The sequence below is a fragment of the Petromyzon marinus genome, chromosome 43 (genome assembly GCF_048934315.1).
Source record: "Petromyzon marinus isolate PM22_M1 ecotype Great Lakes invasive population chromosome 43, UKy_Petmar_22M1.pri1.0, whole genome shotgun sequence".
Taxonomy (NCBI): Eukaryota; Metazoa; Chordata; class Hyperoartia; order Petromyzontiformes; family Petromyzontidae; genus Petromyzon; species Petromyzon marinus.
Window position 1 is genome coordinate 2,655,511 of NC_133709.1, and position 19,029 is coordinate 2,674,539.

The window sequence follows — 19,029 nt, forward strand, 5'->3', positions numbered from 1 at the left end:
ATAGGTGAGTAACCTTTTATTACGTACTTAGCACGGTTGGCTACGTGCGGTGCGAAAGAAGTTCAACACATGTCAAATATGACTTTCGAAAACATTTGAACGGGCAATCAAATAACTTTTGGACCAACTTCTTTTTAATTTCATTAGAATACTAACTCTTGTACCAAGACCTTTTATTCGATTTTGTGAATCGAGCCAGGGTATTCAAGAGGAGGAGCCCAGCCAACCTGGCTCAATTCTTAAGATCGAATGAAACAACCAAAAAGTGTTGGTACAAGAGTTTGTGGAATTAACATAACTTTTGTAATATATTTCTTTCCTCACATTTACACTAAAGGGACGCCGAGATGGAGAATCGTGAACGTTCACGTGGCAGTGTTAGGGGCCAGCGTCTAGGCTGGCGATTCAGTGTTAGGGGCAATGTCTAGGCGGCCGATTCAGTGTTAGGGGCCAGCATCGAGCTGGCGATTCAGTGTTAGGGGCGAGCGTCTGAACTGGGGATTCAGTGTTAGGGGCCAGCGTCGGGGCTGGCGATTCAGTATTAGGGGCCAGTGTCTGAGCTGGGGATTCAGTGTTAGGGGCCAGCGTCGGGGCTGGAGGTTCAGTGTCAGGGGCCAGTGTCTGATCTGGGGATTCAGTGTTAGGGGCGAGCGTCGGGGCTAGCGATTCAGTGTTAGGGGCCAGCGTCGGGGCTGGCGATTCAGTATTAGGGGCCAGTGTCTGAGCTGGGGATTCAGTGTTAGGGGCCAGCGTCGGGGCTGGCGTTTCAGTTTTAGGGGCATGTGTCTGAGCTGGCAATTCAGTGTTAAGGGCCAATGTCTAGGCGGCCGATTCAGTGTTAGGGGCCAGCGTCTGGGTTGGCGATTCAGTGTTAGGGGTCAGCGTATGGGTTGGCGATTCAGTGTTAGGGGCCAGCGTCGGGGCTGGAGATTCAGTGTTAGGGGCAAGTGTCTGATCTGGGGATTCAGTGTTAGGGACGAGCGTCGGGGCTAGCGATTCAGTGTTAGGGGCCAGCGTCTGGGTTGGCGATTCAGTGTTAGGGGCCAGCGTCTGAGCTGGGGATTCAGTGTTAGGGGCCAGCGTCCGGGTTGGCGATTCAGTGTTAGGGGCCAGTGTCTGAGCTGGCGATTCAGTGTTAAGGGCCAATGTCTAGGCGGCCGATTCAGTGTTAGGGGCCAGCGTCTGGGTTGGCGATTCAGTGTTAGGGGTCAGCGTATGGGTTGGCGATTCAGTGTTAGGGGCCAGCGTCGGGGCTGGAGATTCAGTGTTAGGGGCCAGTGTCTGATCTGGGGATTCAGTGTTAGGGACGAGCGTCGGGGCTAGCGATTCAGTGTTAGGGGCCAGCGTCTGGGTTGGCGATTCAGTGTTAGGGGCCAGCGTCTGAGCTGGGGATTCAGTGTTAGGGGCCAGCGTCCGGGTTGGCGATTCAGTGTTAGGGGCCAGTGTCTGAGCTGGCGATTCAGTGTTAGGTGCCAGCGTCTGGGCTTGAGATTCAGTGTTAGGGGTCAGCGTCTGGGTTGGCGATTCAGTGCTAGGGGCCAGTGTCTGAGCTGGCGATTCAGTGTTAGGGGCCAGCGTCTGGGTTGGCGATTCAGTGTTAGGGGCCAGCGTCTGGGCTTGGGATTCAGTGTTAGGGGCCAGCTTTTGGGTTGGCGATTCAGTGTTAGGGGCCAGCGTCGGGCTGGCGACTGTCGCGGTGCGGAAAGAGGAATTGAGACGAGGGGTGCTTGTGTTGAGTTGAAATTGAAAAATAAAGATTGCACACACAAGGTATGGAGAGTGACTCGGCATAATTTCGTACAAAAAACAAGGACGAAACTGTGGTAGAATTAGCTCAACAAAGAGGGAGTGGGGTGTGATCATTTGAACACAAACCCTATTTTTCCTGCAATTATTTGTCGAACGCGGTTTTTCCAAACACGGCATTTTCCAGGAACGTAACCCCCCACGCTCGGCGAGGTCTGCCTGTAACAGCACCGCAGTGTTTTGCGAATGCAATCATCCACGTGCCGTGAAGTTCTCAAACACGGGATGCCAGGTGCTACTGATCGGAGGGAAATGTTTTTATTTCATGTTTCACGCACAACGCGCTTTAGTTACAACACATCGTGGAAACGCTCTGAACGGCAATTGCAGAAGCTTATCTTTAGCAACTTTTCGGAGGGGGGAAAAAAAAGCCAAGGTCGTATAGGAAGGGAGGTTGAAAACTATTTGGGTTCCGCTGCCGTTTAATAGGCAAACTTGAGCAGGATCACCACCTGGCTCAGGAACTTATCAACAGCAGCCTTCTCATCGCCACTCTTGGCAACTGCGTCGGAAATGACTCCAGCCAGAACCTGCGGAGCAGAGCGCGTTTTTGGCAGAGAATTACAATCCAACATTGGCATATTATGACAGTTGGAGAGAATAAAAACCTTGCACTGCGATCTGCATGTTGTGGGTTTACTCTCTTAACACGCGCCGGTGTGCTGAACTAGCAACGAATTGGCACGTTTTAGTTTACGTGCCGAACCCTTGCTAATTGGCTGTGCCAGGTGGTGGCGGGTTTCACGACACATTTCTATTGACGCGATCTTAACCAAACGCACCCATGATGCAACGTTCTACTCGGACACACAAATGTGCAAATGTTGACAAATGTGGTCCCATTGGAAGTTTGAAGGTTACAGGATAATTAGTTTGCTTGGCCTTAGACCTTTTAAGAAATTAAAATGTATGGTAGTTCATAAAATTAACGGATGTTAAAAAAACACAAAGTTTTGGTTCTGCAATTTTAAGTGGTTTAGCAGATTAACGCCCATTTGTTTGGGCTATTTGGACTACTCTTGACATCTTGGAATATGTAGACGATACCCACACTCTCTACCTCACTGCATGCGACCTGCCGATCGACTAAACATTTATCCATTTTATTCCGCTGAGTGGTTGGAGGCGGGCTATGGGGGAATTTAAGATACATCCCCATTGTTTCAACTGTTAATTATTTCAACTGTATCTTCGCAAAGATGACAAACACCGGTTTTAAAATTCCACCGAGGGAGTGCCTGCTGCCTGGGGTTTGACAACGTCGCGGAATATTGAGCCGTGCAACAAAAAAAATAAAAACCGCGTGTCTCGCATTGGCCGCGAGGAGGCCGTTCGTTGTTACCTTGAAGTACTGGGGGTCCACGTTTAACTCCTGGGCGTGCTTCTTGCTCAGGGCCTTGAGCTTCAAGCTCAGCTTCGCGGGGTCGTCTAAGGCCACGACGGCGTCGTTGACGGCGTTGATGATCCTCTCGGCGTGCCAGCGCACGGCGGGAGACTTCTTGAGCTGGTCGGCCGAGTCGAGCCCCTTGAACTTGGGGAAGAAGTCCTGCACGCCGGGGTTGTCACTGAAGAACCTGTCATGTAAAAAGAAGCAAGAGTGTAGTGTGTCAATAAAGCAACAACAACAACAACATTAAAACCTTGGTCCAATCCTGACTTCAATGGTGGCATCTTTCAGATGTTCATTTTTGTAATGTCCCCTTGTTTTATCTGGGCTGCCACTGGGTACACATGAAGATGATAATAATAATAATACACGTAACCTGCAGGTCTGACTGTAACAAATGCTGTGGCTTGCTTCCCCTCAGCGCACTTCTTGCTCGGCCCATTGCTAACGATGGGGCCAATCAATATCTGTCATACAAATGAACAAGTAGTTGCTGCACTATGCATCTGATCCTGACGAGATGAGTCAGGACATTTGTGAGAATCGCTAATACCGTAATTATCTTGTAAACCATATTCTTGGGCCTTTCGGTAAAGTCGCATAGATAGGTTCGAGATGATGACGATTGCTTGTGTTGCGATTGAAACGTAGTTTTTTTAAAGATTTTTGGTTATTTTCTTTGAACCTATCTACGTGAAATTTACCGAAAGACCCAACAATATGAATTCCTGCAGTCACGAAATCTTTAAGTCAAGATTTCCCTTGTGAACCCTTGAAGTAAAAGCACGGCCGCTGCACACACTTACTTCACCAGGATGTCCACGCCGGCCTCCTCGTACTTGGCGTACACGGGGGCCCAGGCGCTGACGATGAGGGACTTCTCCGCAGCGGAGAACTCCCCAACGCTTCCAGAGTCGACGATAGGCATGGTAGTTGATGGGCAGATCAATGGCAATTCCCCTGCAAAGGTCTGACAATCGTTTGTCCCAAAACGCTTGCTTTGAAGTTCCTTATATACCGAATTTTATCGGTGTGTTTGTGAGTGGGTTGCTCAACTGGATTTACACTCTTTCTTAATTTACGCTGCTGATCATGATGATGATGTACCCAATCGCGACAATGCTTAAAGTCAAGGCTTTCATATATCTAATGCAAATACAATTAGCAGAGTATGCACGTGGACTCCTCCTGAGCTGCGGTAATATTATTGCAGGTGACTTGTCAGTGAAAAAAGTTTTAGATATTGAAAAATTACAATGATACACTACTGATCGCGTCAAATGTTATCCACGATGTCAAAAGTTCGTCAAACGTCAGATAACGTCTTAGCTTTAGTGGATGAGGAAATAACGAAGATAAAATCAATGTTCTATCGTGTTGAAATTATAGCTCTGTGGCACGTACACGCGCCATTGTGACATGCTATGATTTTAAGGTCATCGTTTGGCGGTCTTAGGCGTTCCTAAGCAGCAATTGCATTGGGGTGATTGTATTTTAATGTAGAGGACATATAAAGGAACTAATGTTAATGAACCATACCATTTTAAATGCTTTCAACGTGTAAAACAAAATACCGTTGAACTTGTTTTAACTGCAGTATGTCGCATCACGTGTTAGTCCCCATCATTAAATAGAATAACCTTTATGCATGAGATCCATTTATACGAATAATTCCAGTAAGAGCCACACGGAGTGGAGTCGTGGTCCGTGGTGAGCGCATTGCTCTTCGTCGATGGGACACAGACAAACACATTTTTGCTGGCGTCGTTGCGATGGCAAAAACTCGAGTGAAAAAAGCTACGTCTTCAAATGGGAATTAAAACTAATTGTGTGCAACAAACGTGATTAAACAGGCGTGTCGTTGTATAGCACGCTTTCGGTAGTAGTCATTTACGTACGACACTTTAAAATCCCGAATGCATGTTTCACCACCCGTGATGCTGCATTGCCCTCTGGCTCATGGATCCAGTCAACCCGTGCTGCCTAGGTTCAATTGCCAGCCATGGCTAACATCAGCCATACGAAAGAAGACGTGGTGAGTGATATCTGAACTGGTCACTCCAGATGCTAATTTACAGGTACCAGATTATCACTACTACTGTCGACGGTAATACGCTGCAAACCTATTTTGTGTAGGATTTTTACTAGTTTCACTCAGCACCACGTGCATACGCTACACGTATAGTCCAGTATGTTTTTATGTGTGTGTATATTTTTTCCTTTGCAAATGTAACACACTCAACATGCTCACGCACAACGAAAACTAATTTCTTTACAACTGCTTTTTGTCTTTAGTTTGTTGTCCTTCCCCCGCACCTCCTATCAGCACGGTTGGCTACGGACGGTGCGAAAGAAGTTCAACATACTGTACACACAAAGACAAAGATCTCCCTTACAGCCTTGACAGACTGGAGGACCAAGTGCTGTTAGCGAGCACCTATGAAGGCCGACACGGCACACGAGGGGGTGGGTAGCCAGCACCACGCCCGACCGCCTTTGTCTCGCCAGTGGCGTTGTTCACACACCGCACCGGGTACTCATTTGAGGCTGAGTCGACCTAGGGGAGGCCCAGGACTGGTTCAGATAATCGTCACTGGTGTTGGCCTTGAGCGGGAATCAAACCCGGGTCGCCGGGTTCATAGCGCTGCTCAACGCTACACTACCGCTCCCCACACACACACACACCACACGGAGAGTGACTCAGCATCCTTTAGTAGAATAACAAGGGTGTGGATATCATGTAGAATTAGTTAAACAAAGAGGGACGAGGGGATGGGGTGGGGAGTGATGATTTGGGACCCAGAGGATTTTCCAGGAACGTAACCCCCGCGTTCGGCGAGGTTTGCCTGGACATTACTTGGGCTAGCGACAGCGGTAGTGAGTAAAGCTTCGACTGAATAATGGCGAAAATAACGGAATGCTTGGGCACGTAAAGAATTGGGCCTCTTCTTATTTTAGTAACAATTCATCCTGTGTAGAAAAACTACACAAGTCCTTATTTTAAATATTAAAAAAATATCCTGACCCAATAGGGATTATTTTGGATCCTGATCTTGAGAGCGTGAAGTACAAATAATGCTCTCAATGTACCATATTCTTCATTGGATTGTTGCATTTTTGGTATCCAAGCTCGCGCGGGTCTGCCACCATGTCAAGGAAAAGATTAAAAACGATAACATTTCTCTTTTCGATTCGCTATGTCGTATATGAAGTGTTTGTAACCTTAAAATGCAACACACGTGGTCTGTAATCTAGCACTGTGAGGCTCCCTTCCTGCAGGCGTCGTGGAAGTTCGGATAAGGTGGTGGTACACGTACAGCAAGTGGACAAATCGCCGTCTGTTTCTCTGTTGCACGCGGGGATAGTGTGTTGGCCCCCTCGCGCAAAAGGCGTGGGGTTTTTTTCGGATGCTCCGAATTTCTCACAGGTGTCCAGTATAATGAACATTAATTGGCTGAAAAATACTCAAATAACAACAAATCCCAACGCATCAGGACGCAAAAAAAGGTCCTAGAACTAGGCGTAATAAAATACGCGGAAGACATTTCTCTCAACACCACCACAACGTCGTCAAATAACCCCCACGACAGGTTCAGCAGTGGCTGTGCATGTGCAGAATACCGTACTGTGTTGCTATGTATGTGTAGGACTATCACATAGCCTGTTAATGTAGAACGTAAGGAACAAACGAACAAACAAACAATGTGAATTGCAGGGAAAGTGTTTTTATTCCATGTTTTATGCACAACACGGTTTCTTTATCACATATCGGGAAAACATTGCGTACAGCGATAGCAGAAGCTAATCAGTTTGCATCTTTATCAGCTTCGTTGAGGAGGAAAGCGGAGGTCGTTGGAAGGAGGTGCAGAGCCTTGGGTTGCGCTGCGGTTTAATAGGCAGACTTGAGCAGGATCACCACCTGGCTCAGGAACTTATCAACAGCAGCCTTCGCATCGCCACTCTTGGCAACTGCGTCGGAAATGACTCCAGCCAGAACCTGCGGAACAGAGCGCGTTTTGGCAGAGAATTACAATCCAACGATGGCAAAATTTGCATGTCGATCTGCAATCTACTGGAACACGAATGTGCAAATGTGATCCCATTGGAAGCGACTTTTGGAAGGTTACAGGACAATAAGTTTGCTTTTCTGGCCTTAGACCTTCAAGAAATGAATATGCATGAGAAGACATCGACGCAACCACAGTAAATATGAAAACAGTTGGTGGTTCCCTTTAGATTAGTGGGCAGACAGGTGGGGGGTGAAATAAGAGGCCTGTGTATTGTTTCAGCTGAAAAATATGAAAAATTAATTTAAGCAAAGATGCCCAAACTGGTTTTGAAATACGTAACAGAAAATTCAGCCACAGAATTAATGTGTTTTTGCACAGGACGTGAGGAGGGCAATAGTGTTACCTTGAAGTAATTGGGGTCCACGTTTAACTCGTGGGCGTGCTTCTGGCTCAGGGCCTTGAGCTGCAGGCTCTGCTTCGCGGGGTCGTCCAGGGCCACCACGGCGTCGTTGACGGCGTTGATGATCCTCTCGGCGTGCCAGCGCACGGCAGGAGACTTCTTGAGCTTGTCGGCCGAGTCGAGCCCCTTGAACTTGGGGAAGAAGGCCTGGGCCTCGGGATTGGCGGCGAAAAACCTGTTGCACGAAAAAAATAAAAACATAAAAAGAGCCGTCGTTTGCTTCGGCTGAAAGTTATTCTTGCGTGGCCCCTTCATAAACGATGGGACCAATGTTTTACAAATTTACAAGTAGTTTCTGCACTATGCATCTGATCCTGACGTGACGAGTTCAGGACATTTGTGAGAATCGCTAATACCGTAATTCTCTTGTAAACCCTTGAAGTAAAAGCGCGGTTCATGAAAAGGGTACTTTTGCTCAGCGCCGCTCCACACACTTACTTCACCAGGATGTCCACGCCGGCTTCCTCGTACTTGGCGTACACGGGGGCCCAGGCGCTGACGATGAGGGACTTCTCCGCGGCGGAGATCGCCCCAACGCTTCCAGAGTCGACGATAGGCATGGTAGTTGATGGGCAGATCAAGGCAGTCCTGCAAGGTCTGAAAATCGCTTGTGCCAGACACTTGCTTTGAGTTTCCTTATATACAGAATGCTATCGATGTGCGCGAGTTGATTGCTCAACTTACTTTCGACTTTTTTTTACGACGCTGGTGATGTACCCTGTTGTGAAAATGCTTAGTCAAGCATCTAATGTGGCTCATGCAAATACAATTAACAAACTATGCACGTGGATTTCTAAAGTGCAGGAGCATCGAGATGACTTATCAGTGGCAATTATGTTATTGAAAAATGCCACGATCAGTTATTGATAATACTTTTTTAAAATATCTTATCCACGACGTTCAAATTGGTCAAACATAAGATAAAGCTAAGATACAATCAAATATCAGTGGTGATGAAATAGCAAGATAAAAAAAAAAGTTCTGTCATGTTGAAAGTATTTCTCTTGCATGCACACGCAATTGTGAAATGCTATGATTCTAAGGTCACCATTGCAGTGAATACTTGTCTCAGCAGTATTTCTTAGTCTCGGGAACTAATATATATTTTAATCTTTTGAAATAAGAAAAGTTTTCAATGCTGCCAACAAATAATTTGTTTTAATTATCTTGGACCACATATGTCCGTACCACATTTTTAAATCAAAGCCTTTATTTATAACAAGGTTTATAACTAGACAAGAGCCAACTGGGGTGGAGTCATGGCATGGTGGTTAGCGCATTTCACATAGTCCATGGGCCCAGCCCAAAAAATTCACGTGTTAGTACCATTGAGATAGCAGAACTTGAGTCAAACCAACAAATAAACTACGTAATATTTTCCACCACCTGGTACCGAATTCTGCTCTGGTTCATTGAATCATTGTAAATCCTGTGAGCTCAATTCATTTGCCAGCCATGGCTCATATCAGGATTGAATGATATCTGAATTGGTCACAGTGGAATTCCAGTTTACAGGTGTAATGTAGCTCTCAGAGACTACGCCTTCTCTTCTGTATATTTATTGAGAATACAGTTCAATGACAACTCAACACGTAGCCGCGAGTGACTCCGTACACTTGGTCATTGACGCCACTCTATTCTGAGACAGCACAGCATACAGTCTCAAGACAACTTGCAGACGGTGGAGAGACGACTCAATCCCAGGCGACGGCAGTTCCAGCCACATCAAGCAGCCCCAAGCCTCCGCTCACGCTGATATTTATCCTCGCCCGGTCCGGCCACGCTATATTCCTCAATCCTCCTCGCCGTACCTGGCCCTGCCACTCACCGCCCTTCTCACACTCCCCCCGACATTGGATCCCGTCTCATTAATCCTCATCAGCTCGTCCATTAGTAACCATGGTCCCAGGGAGCCACACTGTCCTGCTATCCCTCCGCACTGTCATTACACAGGTACTGGAAGGCATTCTCCGCATTTTCGAACGAGCATCCATAAGATATTTTATTTTTTGATCATCTGACGTTCGAACACAAACTCGCACTTGCGAACCGAAACGCGTGACTATTTGCATCAGCGCAGGGATCATCTGCAGCAGGGAATCCCAAAACAATAATATGAATACAAAGCGGCCTGTCGCTTGGTTGCATTTTCTGCGTAACGGACGGCCCTAGGCAGAGAATATCAAATCAGGTTGTCAGGCGCTCTCGGCCACTGCACATAACCTCGATTTGAAGTTTTGAGTTTTTGAAGTCGCCCACTTCAGCAATTGTTTCTTGCTGTGGTTGTCCCACCTGATGACGGACGCTTGTGTTGCGCCAGAAACGTCGTGATTTAATTTATTTTATACCAACGTGACTTTACCGAAATAATCAAAGAGTACTAATGCATAATCTCCTGGCGGCTCTAGGTCGTATGCGCTGGAGACAACGCAAACTCCCCTTCGGCGGATCCCATCCACCAGCCCTTGCTTCCGAAACGCATCCCGTGGGCCTGAGAATCAGAATCTTTACGTGGAGGAACATGACGAGGTCATGGTCGTGATGAGCTCGAGGCCTTTTCTACCCAAGCCGTGCCCTTGCACCCTGGGCGTGTTTCTGCATCGCGTTTTTGGCCAGGCGACTCGTGTTCCCCACAGCGGTGGTTCTGTGGGTAACGCGAGGTGATTTATAAATAGGTAAAAATTATGTCACGCATGAGAGTCACTTGTAAATAATCACGGATAAATGTGCAAATATAAAATGACTATTAAAAGGAGCGCTGGGCCGCCCGATTCCATTAGAGTCTTGGAAACTAATTTAGCACAAACCCTGGCAAGGTCTAACATCCCTTCCTCTCAGAACGATTCAAGTTAAGTTCCTTCGTGTCACATATCTCAGTAACCGACGGAGGGCTAAATTCTCCAAGACCATATCCCATACTGCCCTAGGTGACTTCCCGGGCACCATCCAGTCGTACATTCACACCTTCTGGGACTGTCCCACCATCATCTATGGTAAAAAAAACCGATCTGTACAACGTGGTGTCTGGCACCGAGATACTACCTAGCATTAAATCCTCCCTCCTGGGCCTTAAACCCCAAGAAATCACCAGACACCAGTACACCCTTCTCCAAGCACCGCTTTGCCCCTTCCTTCCCCAAAGAAAAGGGATCTGACTCACGTACCACGTAACGCTACGCTCCTACACGTCCGCGTTGGCTGTCTGTTCGAGAGCCGCCTATCCCGCTATGCATCACTCACCTGGAGCGGAAGCTGTAGACACCCGCCCCCTCCCCCCCCACCGTGGTTGGATCAATAAAATGTATTTACAAATTTATAAAAATCCATATGGTAACCTATAACGATGTAAAAGACTTTTGATTTAAAGCTTTCGTGACTGCATGGATTCATATTCTTGGTTCTTTCGGTAAAGTCACGTAGAAGGGAAACAATAAAATAATAAAAATATAAAACAATAAAATTCTCACGACGCTTCGACTGCAACACAAGCAATCATCATCAGGTACGAAAACCACAGCAAGACAATTTTCTTGCAATCATCATCAGGTGTGAAAACCACAGCAGTCGAAACTTCGTGAGAATTTTATTGTTTTATATTTGTATTATTTTATTGTTTCCCTTCTACGTGACTTTACCGAAAGAACCAAGAATAACGATGTAAAAGACCTTTGTAAACTCATTGATCGTGAACAATGTGGCTTACTAGAGTAACCAGCGAACACATTAAATCACCTGCGCTCGGAGATCTGTTGAATTTGTGTTATTCGCTTGCAGTTACTCGCCGGTTAATGATACCTCACAGAATTGAAAATTGGTTGAAATATTGTCGTTCATTATTCGTACATTTATTTCCCAGAACCCACGTTGGGTTAGGCAAGGAAGGGGGTTGTGTAACTCGGTTTAAACAAAATGCAACAAGAGCGAGGATCCATACGCACCTGGGGGACTCGGAACTCTGTGGACTCGCGTGGGCCACGGATTCCATGCAACTTTGCCGGTGTTGTTAAGAGAAATTTATACCGTGTCAACCCACACGGTTTACCCCGTATTCTTGTACAGGGAAATTTGAGTTTACAGGTCCATACGGCGTACATCCGTTTCAATACGGGAAACAACGTATATTTAAACTATTTGTTCGTGTTTCTTGCCAGTGATGGGACTTTGTAGGATGAACGTTGAAATGTTTAAGGACAAGGGGTGACCAACTATGGTGTGAATTGCTTTCTAAGGCAGGCACTGATAAGGGGTTGACATGTCCGCACCTGGGGGACTCGAACTCCGTGGACTAACGTGGCGGGTTGAATGCAACTTTGTGCGGATGTGGTTGTGGGAAATTGTTCCGTTGGTTTTTCTTGTCATACGTGACATTTATCCACCTTACCATTCAAGGATGTTGTGTTAATAAAGTGGTCTTATTGCGTCTGAGCTTCGTCTCTGGATTTCGCCCCGGGGGGTTGAGCGACGGAGGGACCGCGTGGTATGGCGCAATAAGTGGAGACTTCTACCTGGCACAAATACCTTGATTATTTGTTCTTTCATGCACGAGCTAATTTTCATTGCTTGTTACAATGTCATCGGCACAATCTGACACGATTAATGTGTTCTCCATTTGTATGAGTTGCCTTTGTTTCTTCAAATCCAACTTTCACACAATGATTTATAAGTGGTTGTAACTTACCGTATTGCTAGCCTACGATCAAATCACGTGAAATGTGCCCGATCTCATCAGATCTCAGGAGCTTAACATAATTGAGCCTGGATAGTGCCCTAATGGGTGACCGTGCATAAAATGAGTTATAGGCTGTAATGGACTACGTGCTGGAGGTCAGAGTGCAGCAAACACAATTGCACTTCTATGATCCCCACGTTGACCAACTTATGCTGACAAGCGTGGTGAAGCATCCTCAACCCCCGTGAGAAGCTTTGTGTGGCGAGGTCCTCATTCGCCGGTGGCTGTGCTTAGCACTAAGTGTAGAGTGGGAGCGGTAGTGTAGCAGTTAGCGCGCGACCGGAGTTCTATTCCCGCCCACGGCCAACACCGGTGACAATTATCTGAACCGGTCCTGGTCCTCCCCTATGTCGACTCAGCCTCAAATGAGTATCTGGTGCGGTGTGTAAACATCGCCACTTGGGAGACGAAGGCGGCCGGGCGTGGTGCTGGCCACCCACCCCCTCGTGTGCCGTGCCGGCCTTCATAGGCGTTCGCTAGCAGCACTCCAAAAGTCTGTTACAGGCTACACAGTGGATCTTTGTCTCATTGCTTCGTGTCGGACACCAGCCCTATCAATAACCGAGACTGTTAACGTAGACCGTAAGGAACAAATTAACAAACAAACAATGTGAATTGCAGGGAAAGTGTTTTTATTCCATGTTTTATGCACAACGCGGTTTCTTTATCACGTATCGGGAAAACATTGCGTACAGCGATAGCAGAAGCTAATCAGTTTGCATCTTTATCAGCTTCGTTGAGGAGGAAAGCGGAGGTCGTTGGAAGGAGGTGCAGAGCCTTGGGTTGCGCTGCGGTTTAATAGGCAGACTTGAGCAGGATCACCACCTGGCTCAGGAACTTATCAACAGCAGCCTTCGCATCGCCACTCTTGGCAACTGCGTCGGAAATGACTCCAGCCAGAACCTGCGGAACAGAGCGCGTTTTGGCAGAGAATTACAATCCAACGATGGCAAAGTGTGCATGTCGATCTGCAATCTACTGGAACACGAATGTGCAAATGTGATCCCATTGGAAGCGACTTTTGGAAGGTTATAGGACAATTAGTTTGCTTGTTTTGTCTTAGACCTTCAAGAAATTAAAACGTACGAGAATACATTGAGTTAACCACAGTAAATATTAAAACAGTTGGTAGTTCCATGTACACTGGTGGGTGGACAGGTGGGGGGAAATAAGAGACCTGTGTATTGTTTCAACTGATGAACATTTAAATAAAAACAATGTTGTCAAAGATTCCAAAATTGGTTTTGAAATACCTTGTGGAATATTCAGCCACATAATTCATGTTTTACACAGGACGTGAGGAGGGCAATAGTGTTACCTTGAAGTAACTGGGGTCCACGTTTAACTCGTGGGCGTGCTTCTGGCTCAGGGCCTTGAGCTGCAGGCTCTGCTTCGCGGGGTCGTCCAGGGCCACCACGGCGTCGTTGACGGCGTTGATGATCCTCTCGGCGTGCCAGCGCACGGCGGGAGACTTCTTGAGCTGGTCGGCCGAGTCGAGCCCCTTGAACTTGGGGAAGAAGGCCTGGGCCTCGGGATTGGCGGCGAAAAATCTGTTGCACAAAAATAATCAAATATTACTTAATAAAACATTTGTGAGAATCGCTAACACCGTTAATTCTCCTAGAAATGGAGCTGTGGTTTGCTTCACCTGAAAGTTATTCTTGTTCGGTTACTTGCAATCAGGGAGACCAATAAATGTCTGTCCTACGAATTAACAAGTAGTTCCCGCACTATGCATCTGATCCTGACGTGACGAGTCAGGACATTTGTGAGAATCGCTAATTCAGTGACTCTGCTTTAAACCCTTGAAAAACAAGGTTCATTAAAAGGGTACTTTGCTCAGCGCCGCTCCACACACTTACTTCACCAGGATGTCCACGCCGGCTTCCTCGTACTTGGCGTACACGGGGGCCCAGGCGCTGACGATGAGGGACTTCTCCGCGGCGGAGATCGCCCCAACGCTTCCAGAGTCGACAATAGGCATGGTAGTTGATAGGCAGATCAAGGCAGTCCTGCAAGGTCTGAAAATCGCTTGTGCCAGACACTTGCTTTGAGTTTCCTTATATACAAAATTTTATCGGTATGGGGGGCGGGGGAGCGGTTGATTACTCAACTGGCATTCCCCTACTTTTTTGATGACGATGGTGATGTACCCACTTTTTTAATGTGCTTAGTCAAGGATCTAATGTATCTCGTACAACTAGAAGTAATGCCCAAACAATGCATGTGATTTCCAAGGTGTGGGAACATTATTTGAGATGACTATCAATGTAAATCATGTTCTTAAAAATTACTGTCATCCATTGCTGTTAATAACGTCTGAAATATGTTATCCACGATGTCAAAATGGGTCAAACATAAGATGAAGCTCAGATGCAATGAAATATCAGTCATGATGAAATAACAAGATAACAAAAGTGCTATCGTGTTGAAACGATTGCTCTGCAGCACGTCCACGTAATTGTGAAATTCTATGCGTTTAAGGCCATCATTGCAGTCGTATGCACTTCTAAGCAGTAATTGCATTGAGTTGATTGTATTTAATATGGACGAAATATAAGGAACTAACATTCACAAACTATTACATTCTGAAAAATGAAATGCAGTTAGCATATAAAACAATAAAATTGAGTTTGATTCAACTTTCTTGGATCACATACGTTAGTCTCCATATGTAAAAAAAATATTTACAATCAGATTTGAGACGAGACTATAGTCAATCGGTGATGACCCGAGTTAAATTGGCAGCCTGGGCCAACCTCACTTGTGAGTGACATCTGAACACCGGTCCAAGCTACTTTTTGTAATTTTGCTCATCCAGGTCACTCTTGTAAATCCGGGTCTATTGAGTTCTCACCTCGTTAAACAAATAAACTGGAATCGTCTACTTCAGCAGTTGTTTCTTGCTGTGGTTGTCCCACCTGATGACGAATGCTTATTTTGTGATCGAAACGTCGTGATCTATTATTTTTATATCTACGTGACTTTACCGAAAGAACCAAAGAGTATGGATTCCTGCAGTCACGAAAGCTTCAAAAAAAGATGGAATTCGTCCTTGATAAACATGGAATTACCGAAAGTAAGCCAATGATATCCACTTATACTGGGATAGGAGTCGTTACTGCTCAGTGAATGAATTTGTTTTCGATTGCAGAAACAATTCGGGATATGTATTTGCTTTTTTTAGGTATCTCCGAAATTTGAGGTCACAGGAAGAGACGTCACTTCCACGTGCTTCATGGCATTAACTGCCGAAACGCGACGCCATTTTAACGATGTGTGACATCACTTTTTCTTAAATAATTACATGTTTAACTAAAAAAATGTTGTTTTACTGATGACACCATATGTAAAAAATTTAAACTCAACGATTAATGCATTAAATGATACAAATTATTAAAAGTACTGCCTAAAAAAATATGTGTTACATATTACACATTTACATATTTTTGAGTGTCTCCTGCCTATATAGACTTCTGAAACTGACTTTAAATTTCCCAGTGGACTGACACCAAGACCGTAGTTGTGACGTACAATCTAAGGAGTAAGTAGATCCGAATACTTGTTATAGGGCACTCTTATGAATCCAGTCCATCACAAATGTGCCATGCTGATCACACGTAGCAAGCCTTTTGGAATAACAACACTTAAGTCTGTTGCAAAACAGGCTCACACTCAAGGTAGTAATTGGTTCCAGGTCTTCGGTTTAGAGACTCCGAAACATCGTTGGCCATATGGCAAGAGGTTTGCGCGGGGGTATAGCAGCAGATCACCGACGTCGATTGGGATCATTGAGGCTGGTGCTGTTCATATAAAATAGTGTGCATTTAAAGTATATTACTTGCTTGATAACTGCCATCATAGGACAGTATGTAATTATATATATTTTAAAGCCCGGCTTTCAGTTGCGTCGAATTATAGACACGTCTTAATTAGAGGATGTGATGGTTTAAAATATTATTATATACATGTCATAATAACATGTAAAACGAACTCATCGCCATAAGTTTTGTGCCCAATGTACACCACAAACACACTCAGTAATGAAACAATCACATTTGCAGTCAGATGCCAGTGTACTTTATTGCAAAGTATTATATTGTGAAAGCGTCCTTGATATTGTGTAAAGTCAACTTATAATGAAGAGCAACTGAAGAACTGCTTGGTAAATATAAGCCACTGCAGTGGATGTTACAGAAGTGAGGTTTAGTTAAGCCTTCACTGTGCCAAATCATCTTTAGAACTCACTTTGTTTTTGTTAGCAGTGAGACGCATTTTTTGTTTCATATTTTGTCATTAGTCCCATCCATGGAGACAATGCTCAAGAGCCTAAAGCCCAAGCCATGGCTGAGTCGCTAAGACATCTTTGGAAGCAATTGAGCGGCTTATGCCTGAGCTTAGTCGCATCAGAGGTCAAACTAGTGCTGAGCCAAGGCTATGATATATGTCTCTGAGAGATTATGAGCTTCTGCAGTGCATTGGTTCTTGATATACTTTACAAACATTAAATTTCGATTTATTTCGATTTACAAACATTCTTAGGGCTTGCGTAATTGTACTTCATCTCGCTTATTAATTTTTGTTTTGAAATACATAGAGGAAATGCTGCTGGCAATGCCTTATCAAAATGATCGCGAATATCAAGCCACAATTGGCAATATCGGTATCTTCTCTGTATATAAGATAGATGAGGATGCAATTATGTTTTGATATGTGGATTAAAGCCATTAAAGAGTATCCAAAGTAAACATTGATTACTGATAAAAATAATTGAATTAACTTTTTTTCGAAGTTACTGACTTTAATTCAATAATACAGTACATTAAAGTAAATCGTTAAATGTTTTAAATAACGTTTTTTTTTCCTGTGGAGAATTCCTAAAACGTAAAGATTGTCGAAAAATGTTAAATAGCCCTTACGGATAGAAAACGTTAGCGAGTAGTGTGATTATGAACATTACAATATGAACACGTCAGTTGTTAGTCACTACTGTAAAAAAAAGCTACTACTGTAAAAAGCTCTCGTTTCTGGCGATACAAAATAAGCAATTTTAAACAAAATACCGTGCAACAATCTTCCCTGTCAGTGGCCACCAGGCCGTTGGCATTTTTGTATTCTTGAGCTTTCATGTGCAGAACAAGTGACATTTATTGAGTGAACACTTAAACGTGCAAGGTTACATTGGATTTCATTTCTAGGAGTGTAAAGCTGAAGAAGTGTGAGAGGCTGTATGAAGTGCCATTTGGAAACCACACGTTTGGACCCATTTTCCACATGGTAACTATGTTATGTTGCACCCTCTCGCCGCTGCTGACGAAACGGACTTCACTAGAGGGAACTCTAAAGGGAAATTGAGGACAGTGATGTATTTATTGAGTATTGTACTCTTCCATGCTCACCAGATGATGTTGCAAGAGGGTGAGCGTACCCTCATTTCAGCCCACCACACACGATCGACTAACTTTGGTGTACGTCCATAATAAAGGCTTTTGGGTTAGAGCGCGTAAAAATAAATGTGTTGCCTTTATACTTACGCGGGGAGGGGGGGGTAATTTAATCAACTCGTCCATAATTATTCTTGGTTCTTTCGGTAAAGTCACGTAGAAGGGAAACAAAAAAATAAAATAAAACGCCACTTTTTTCAAATTTTCTTGCTGTGGTTTTCACACCTGATGATGGTTGCTTGTGTTGCAGTCGAAATGTCGTGATAATTTTATTGTTTCATATTTTTATTATTTTATTGTTTCCCTTCTACGTTACTTTACCGAAAGAACCAAGAATATGAATCCCTGCAGTCCCGAAAGCTTTAAATCAAATTTCGTCCAAAATTATTTAAAACTGCCGTGCCGTGACATTGAATGGAATTGGCGAACTTTTTATTTGCACGCCCATTGTCCTTGGTCATTACACCACGGCATTCAAAGTTTAAACAAAGTGAGTGTTCAAGCCGGTAACCGTTTTTAACCGGTTTAATACGACCCCCGGGTGATGCGACGATCACAAGATAACAACAACCCTAGTTCACCATGCTAACCATCCACTGCAGCACCCCACTTAACATAGAGTGTACAACATTTAATATAGTAACAATGTTTTGTGAATAGTCATACTTTTAATACTGTACCATCGTAATAATCGAGAACAGCAGCAGCAGCAGCCTCTCCAGGAGGGGGCATGAATGTGCAATATAGTAATGTGCACATGTTCCAGACAGAAAGAAACTTTCAAAACTACTCAGATAGCGGAGCCTCCATTACTCAACACCCTTGCTCATCAAAATCCCCATGGGTTTTGCCTCAAGACGTTGTGCTAAGTTCTATGGTTTTGAAATAGCCGCGTGTGTTGCCACACTGGTTGTATGCAATATTCCCAACAGCTCTGCTAAACCCAGTGACCCTTTTCCAGCTCATGGCTTGGTGCTAAGATGTCAATGTTCTATTGGAGTACTCGCATTTCTTTGCATAAAAAAAAACATGTGTAAACATTATTTGATGATACTGCGTTATCAGTGGTGCACAATGAAACATGGAAAAAAAACAATATTTCGATTTAAAGCATTCGTGACTGCAAGGATTCATCTTCTTGGTTCTTTCGGTAAAGTCACGTTGAATGAGAATGTTGTCTTATTTTGTTTTAG

General features: G+C 44.7%; 3 protein-coding genes across 3 annotated transcripts; all 3 read right to left on the minus strand.

The window, feature by feature from the left end:
• Positions 1-2,048: 2,048 nt before the first annotated feature.
• LOC116951577 (globin-like) lies at positions 2,049-4,198 on the minus strand. Its single transcript, XM_032970314.2, has 3 exons — positions 4,000-4,198; positions 3,149-3,380; positions 2,049-2,336 (listed from the first exon to the last, which is right to left on the minus strand). The coding sequence occupies exons 1-3, from the start codon at positions 4,119-4,121 to the stop codon at positions 2,229-2,231; spliced, it is 462 nt and encodes a 153-aa protein (XP_032826205.1). The 5' UTR covers positions 4,122-4,198; the 3' UTR covers positions 2,049-2,228.
• Positions 4,199-6,898: 2,700 nt separating this feature from the next.
• Positions 6,899-8,294, minus strand: LOC116951576 (globin-1-like). The gene is made up of 3 exons (XM_032970313.2): positions 8,102-8,294; positions 7,607-7,838; positions 6,899-7,190 (listed from the first exon to the last, which is right to left on the minus strand). Exons 1-3 carry the CDS (start codon positions 8,221-8,223, stop codon positions 7,083-7,085), a joined length of 462 nt encoding a protein of 153 aa, XP_032826204.1. The 5' UTR covers positions 8,224-8,294; the 3' UTR covers positions 6,899-7,082.
• A 4,709-nt stretch (positions 8,295-13,003) lies between these two features.
• LOC116951578 (globin-1-like) lies at positions 13,004-14,439 on the minus strand. The gene is made up of 3 exons (XM_032970315.2): positions 14,255-14,439; positions 13,711-13,942; positions 13,004-13,295 (listed from the first exon to the last, which is right to left on the minus strand). Exons 1-3 carry the CDS (start codon positions 14,374-14,376, stop codon positions 13,188-13,190), a joined length of 462 nt encoding a protein of 153 aa, XP_032826206.1. The 5' UTR covers positions 14,377-14,439; the 3' UTR covers positions 13,004-13,187.
• Positions 14,440-19,029: the final 4,590 nt, after the last annotated feature.

What these genes read in the sequence shown, in the direction of transcription:
- LOC116951576 (XM_032970313.2), bottom strand. Translation starts at nt 8,223, where the DNA reads ATGCCTATCGTCGACTCTGGAAGCGTTGGGGCGATCTCCGCCGCGGAG. An exon ending in GGCGTGGACATCCTGGTGAA is followed by an intron (nt 7,839 to 8,101) that starts GTAAGTGTGTGG and finishes TTCGTGCAACAG; the next exon opens with GTTTTTCGCCGCCAATCCCG. An exon ending in TGGACCCCAATTACTTCAAG is followed by an intron (nt 7,191 to 7,606) that starts GTAACACTATTG and finishes TCTGTTCCGCAG; the next exon opens with GTTCTGGCTGGAGTCATTTC.
- LOC116951577 (XM_032970314.2), bottom strand. Translation starts at nt 4,121, where the DNA reads ATGCCTATCGTCGACTCTGGAAGCGTTGGGGAGTTCTCCGCTGCGGAG. An exon ending in GGCGTGGACATCCTGGTGAA is followed by an intron (nt 3,381 to 3,999) that starts GTAAGTGTGTGC and finishes TTTACATGACAG; the next exon opens with GTTCTTCAGTGACAACCCCG. An exon ending in TGGACCCCCAGTACTTCAAG is followed by an intron (nt 2,337 to 3,148) that starts GTAACAACGAAC and finishes TCTGCTCCGCAG; the next exon opens with GTTCTGGCTGGAGTCATTTC.
- LOC116951578 (XM_032970315.2), bottom strand. Translation starts at nt 14,376, where the DNA reads ATGCCTATTGTCGACTCTGGAAGCGTTGGGGCGATCTCCGCCGCGGAG. An exon ending in GGCGTGGACATCCTGGTGAA is followed by an intron (nt 13,943 to 14,254) that starts GTAAGTGTGTGG and finishes TTTGTGCAACAG; the next exon opens with ATTTTTCGCCGCCAATCCCG. An exon ending in TGGACCCCAGTTACTTCAAG is followed by an intron (nt 13,296 to 13,710) that starts GTAACACTATTG and finishes TCTGTTCCGCAG; the next exon opens with GTTCTGGCTGGAGTCATTTC.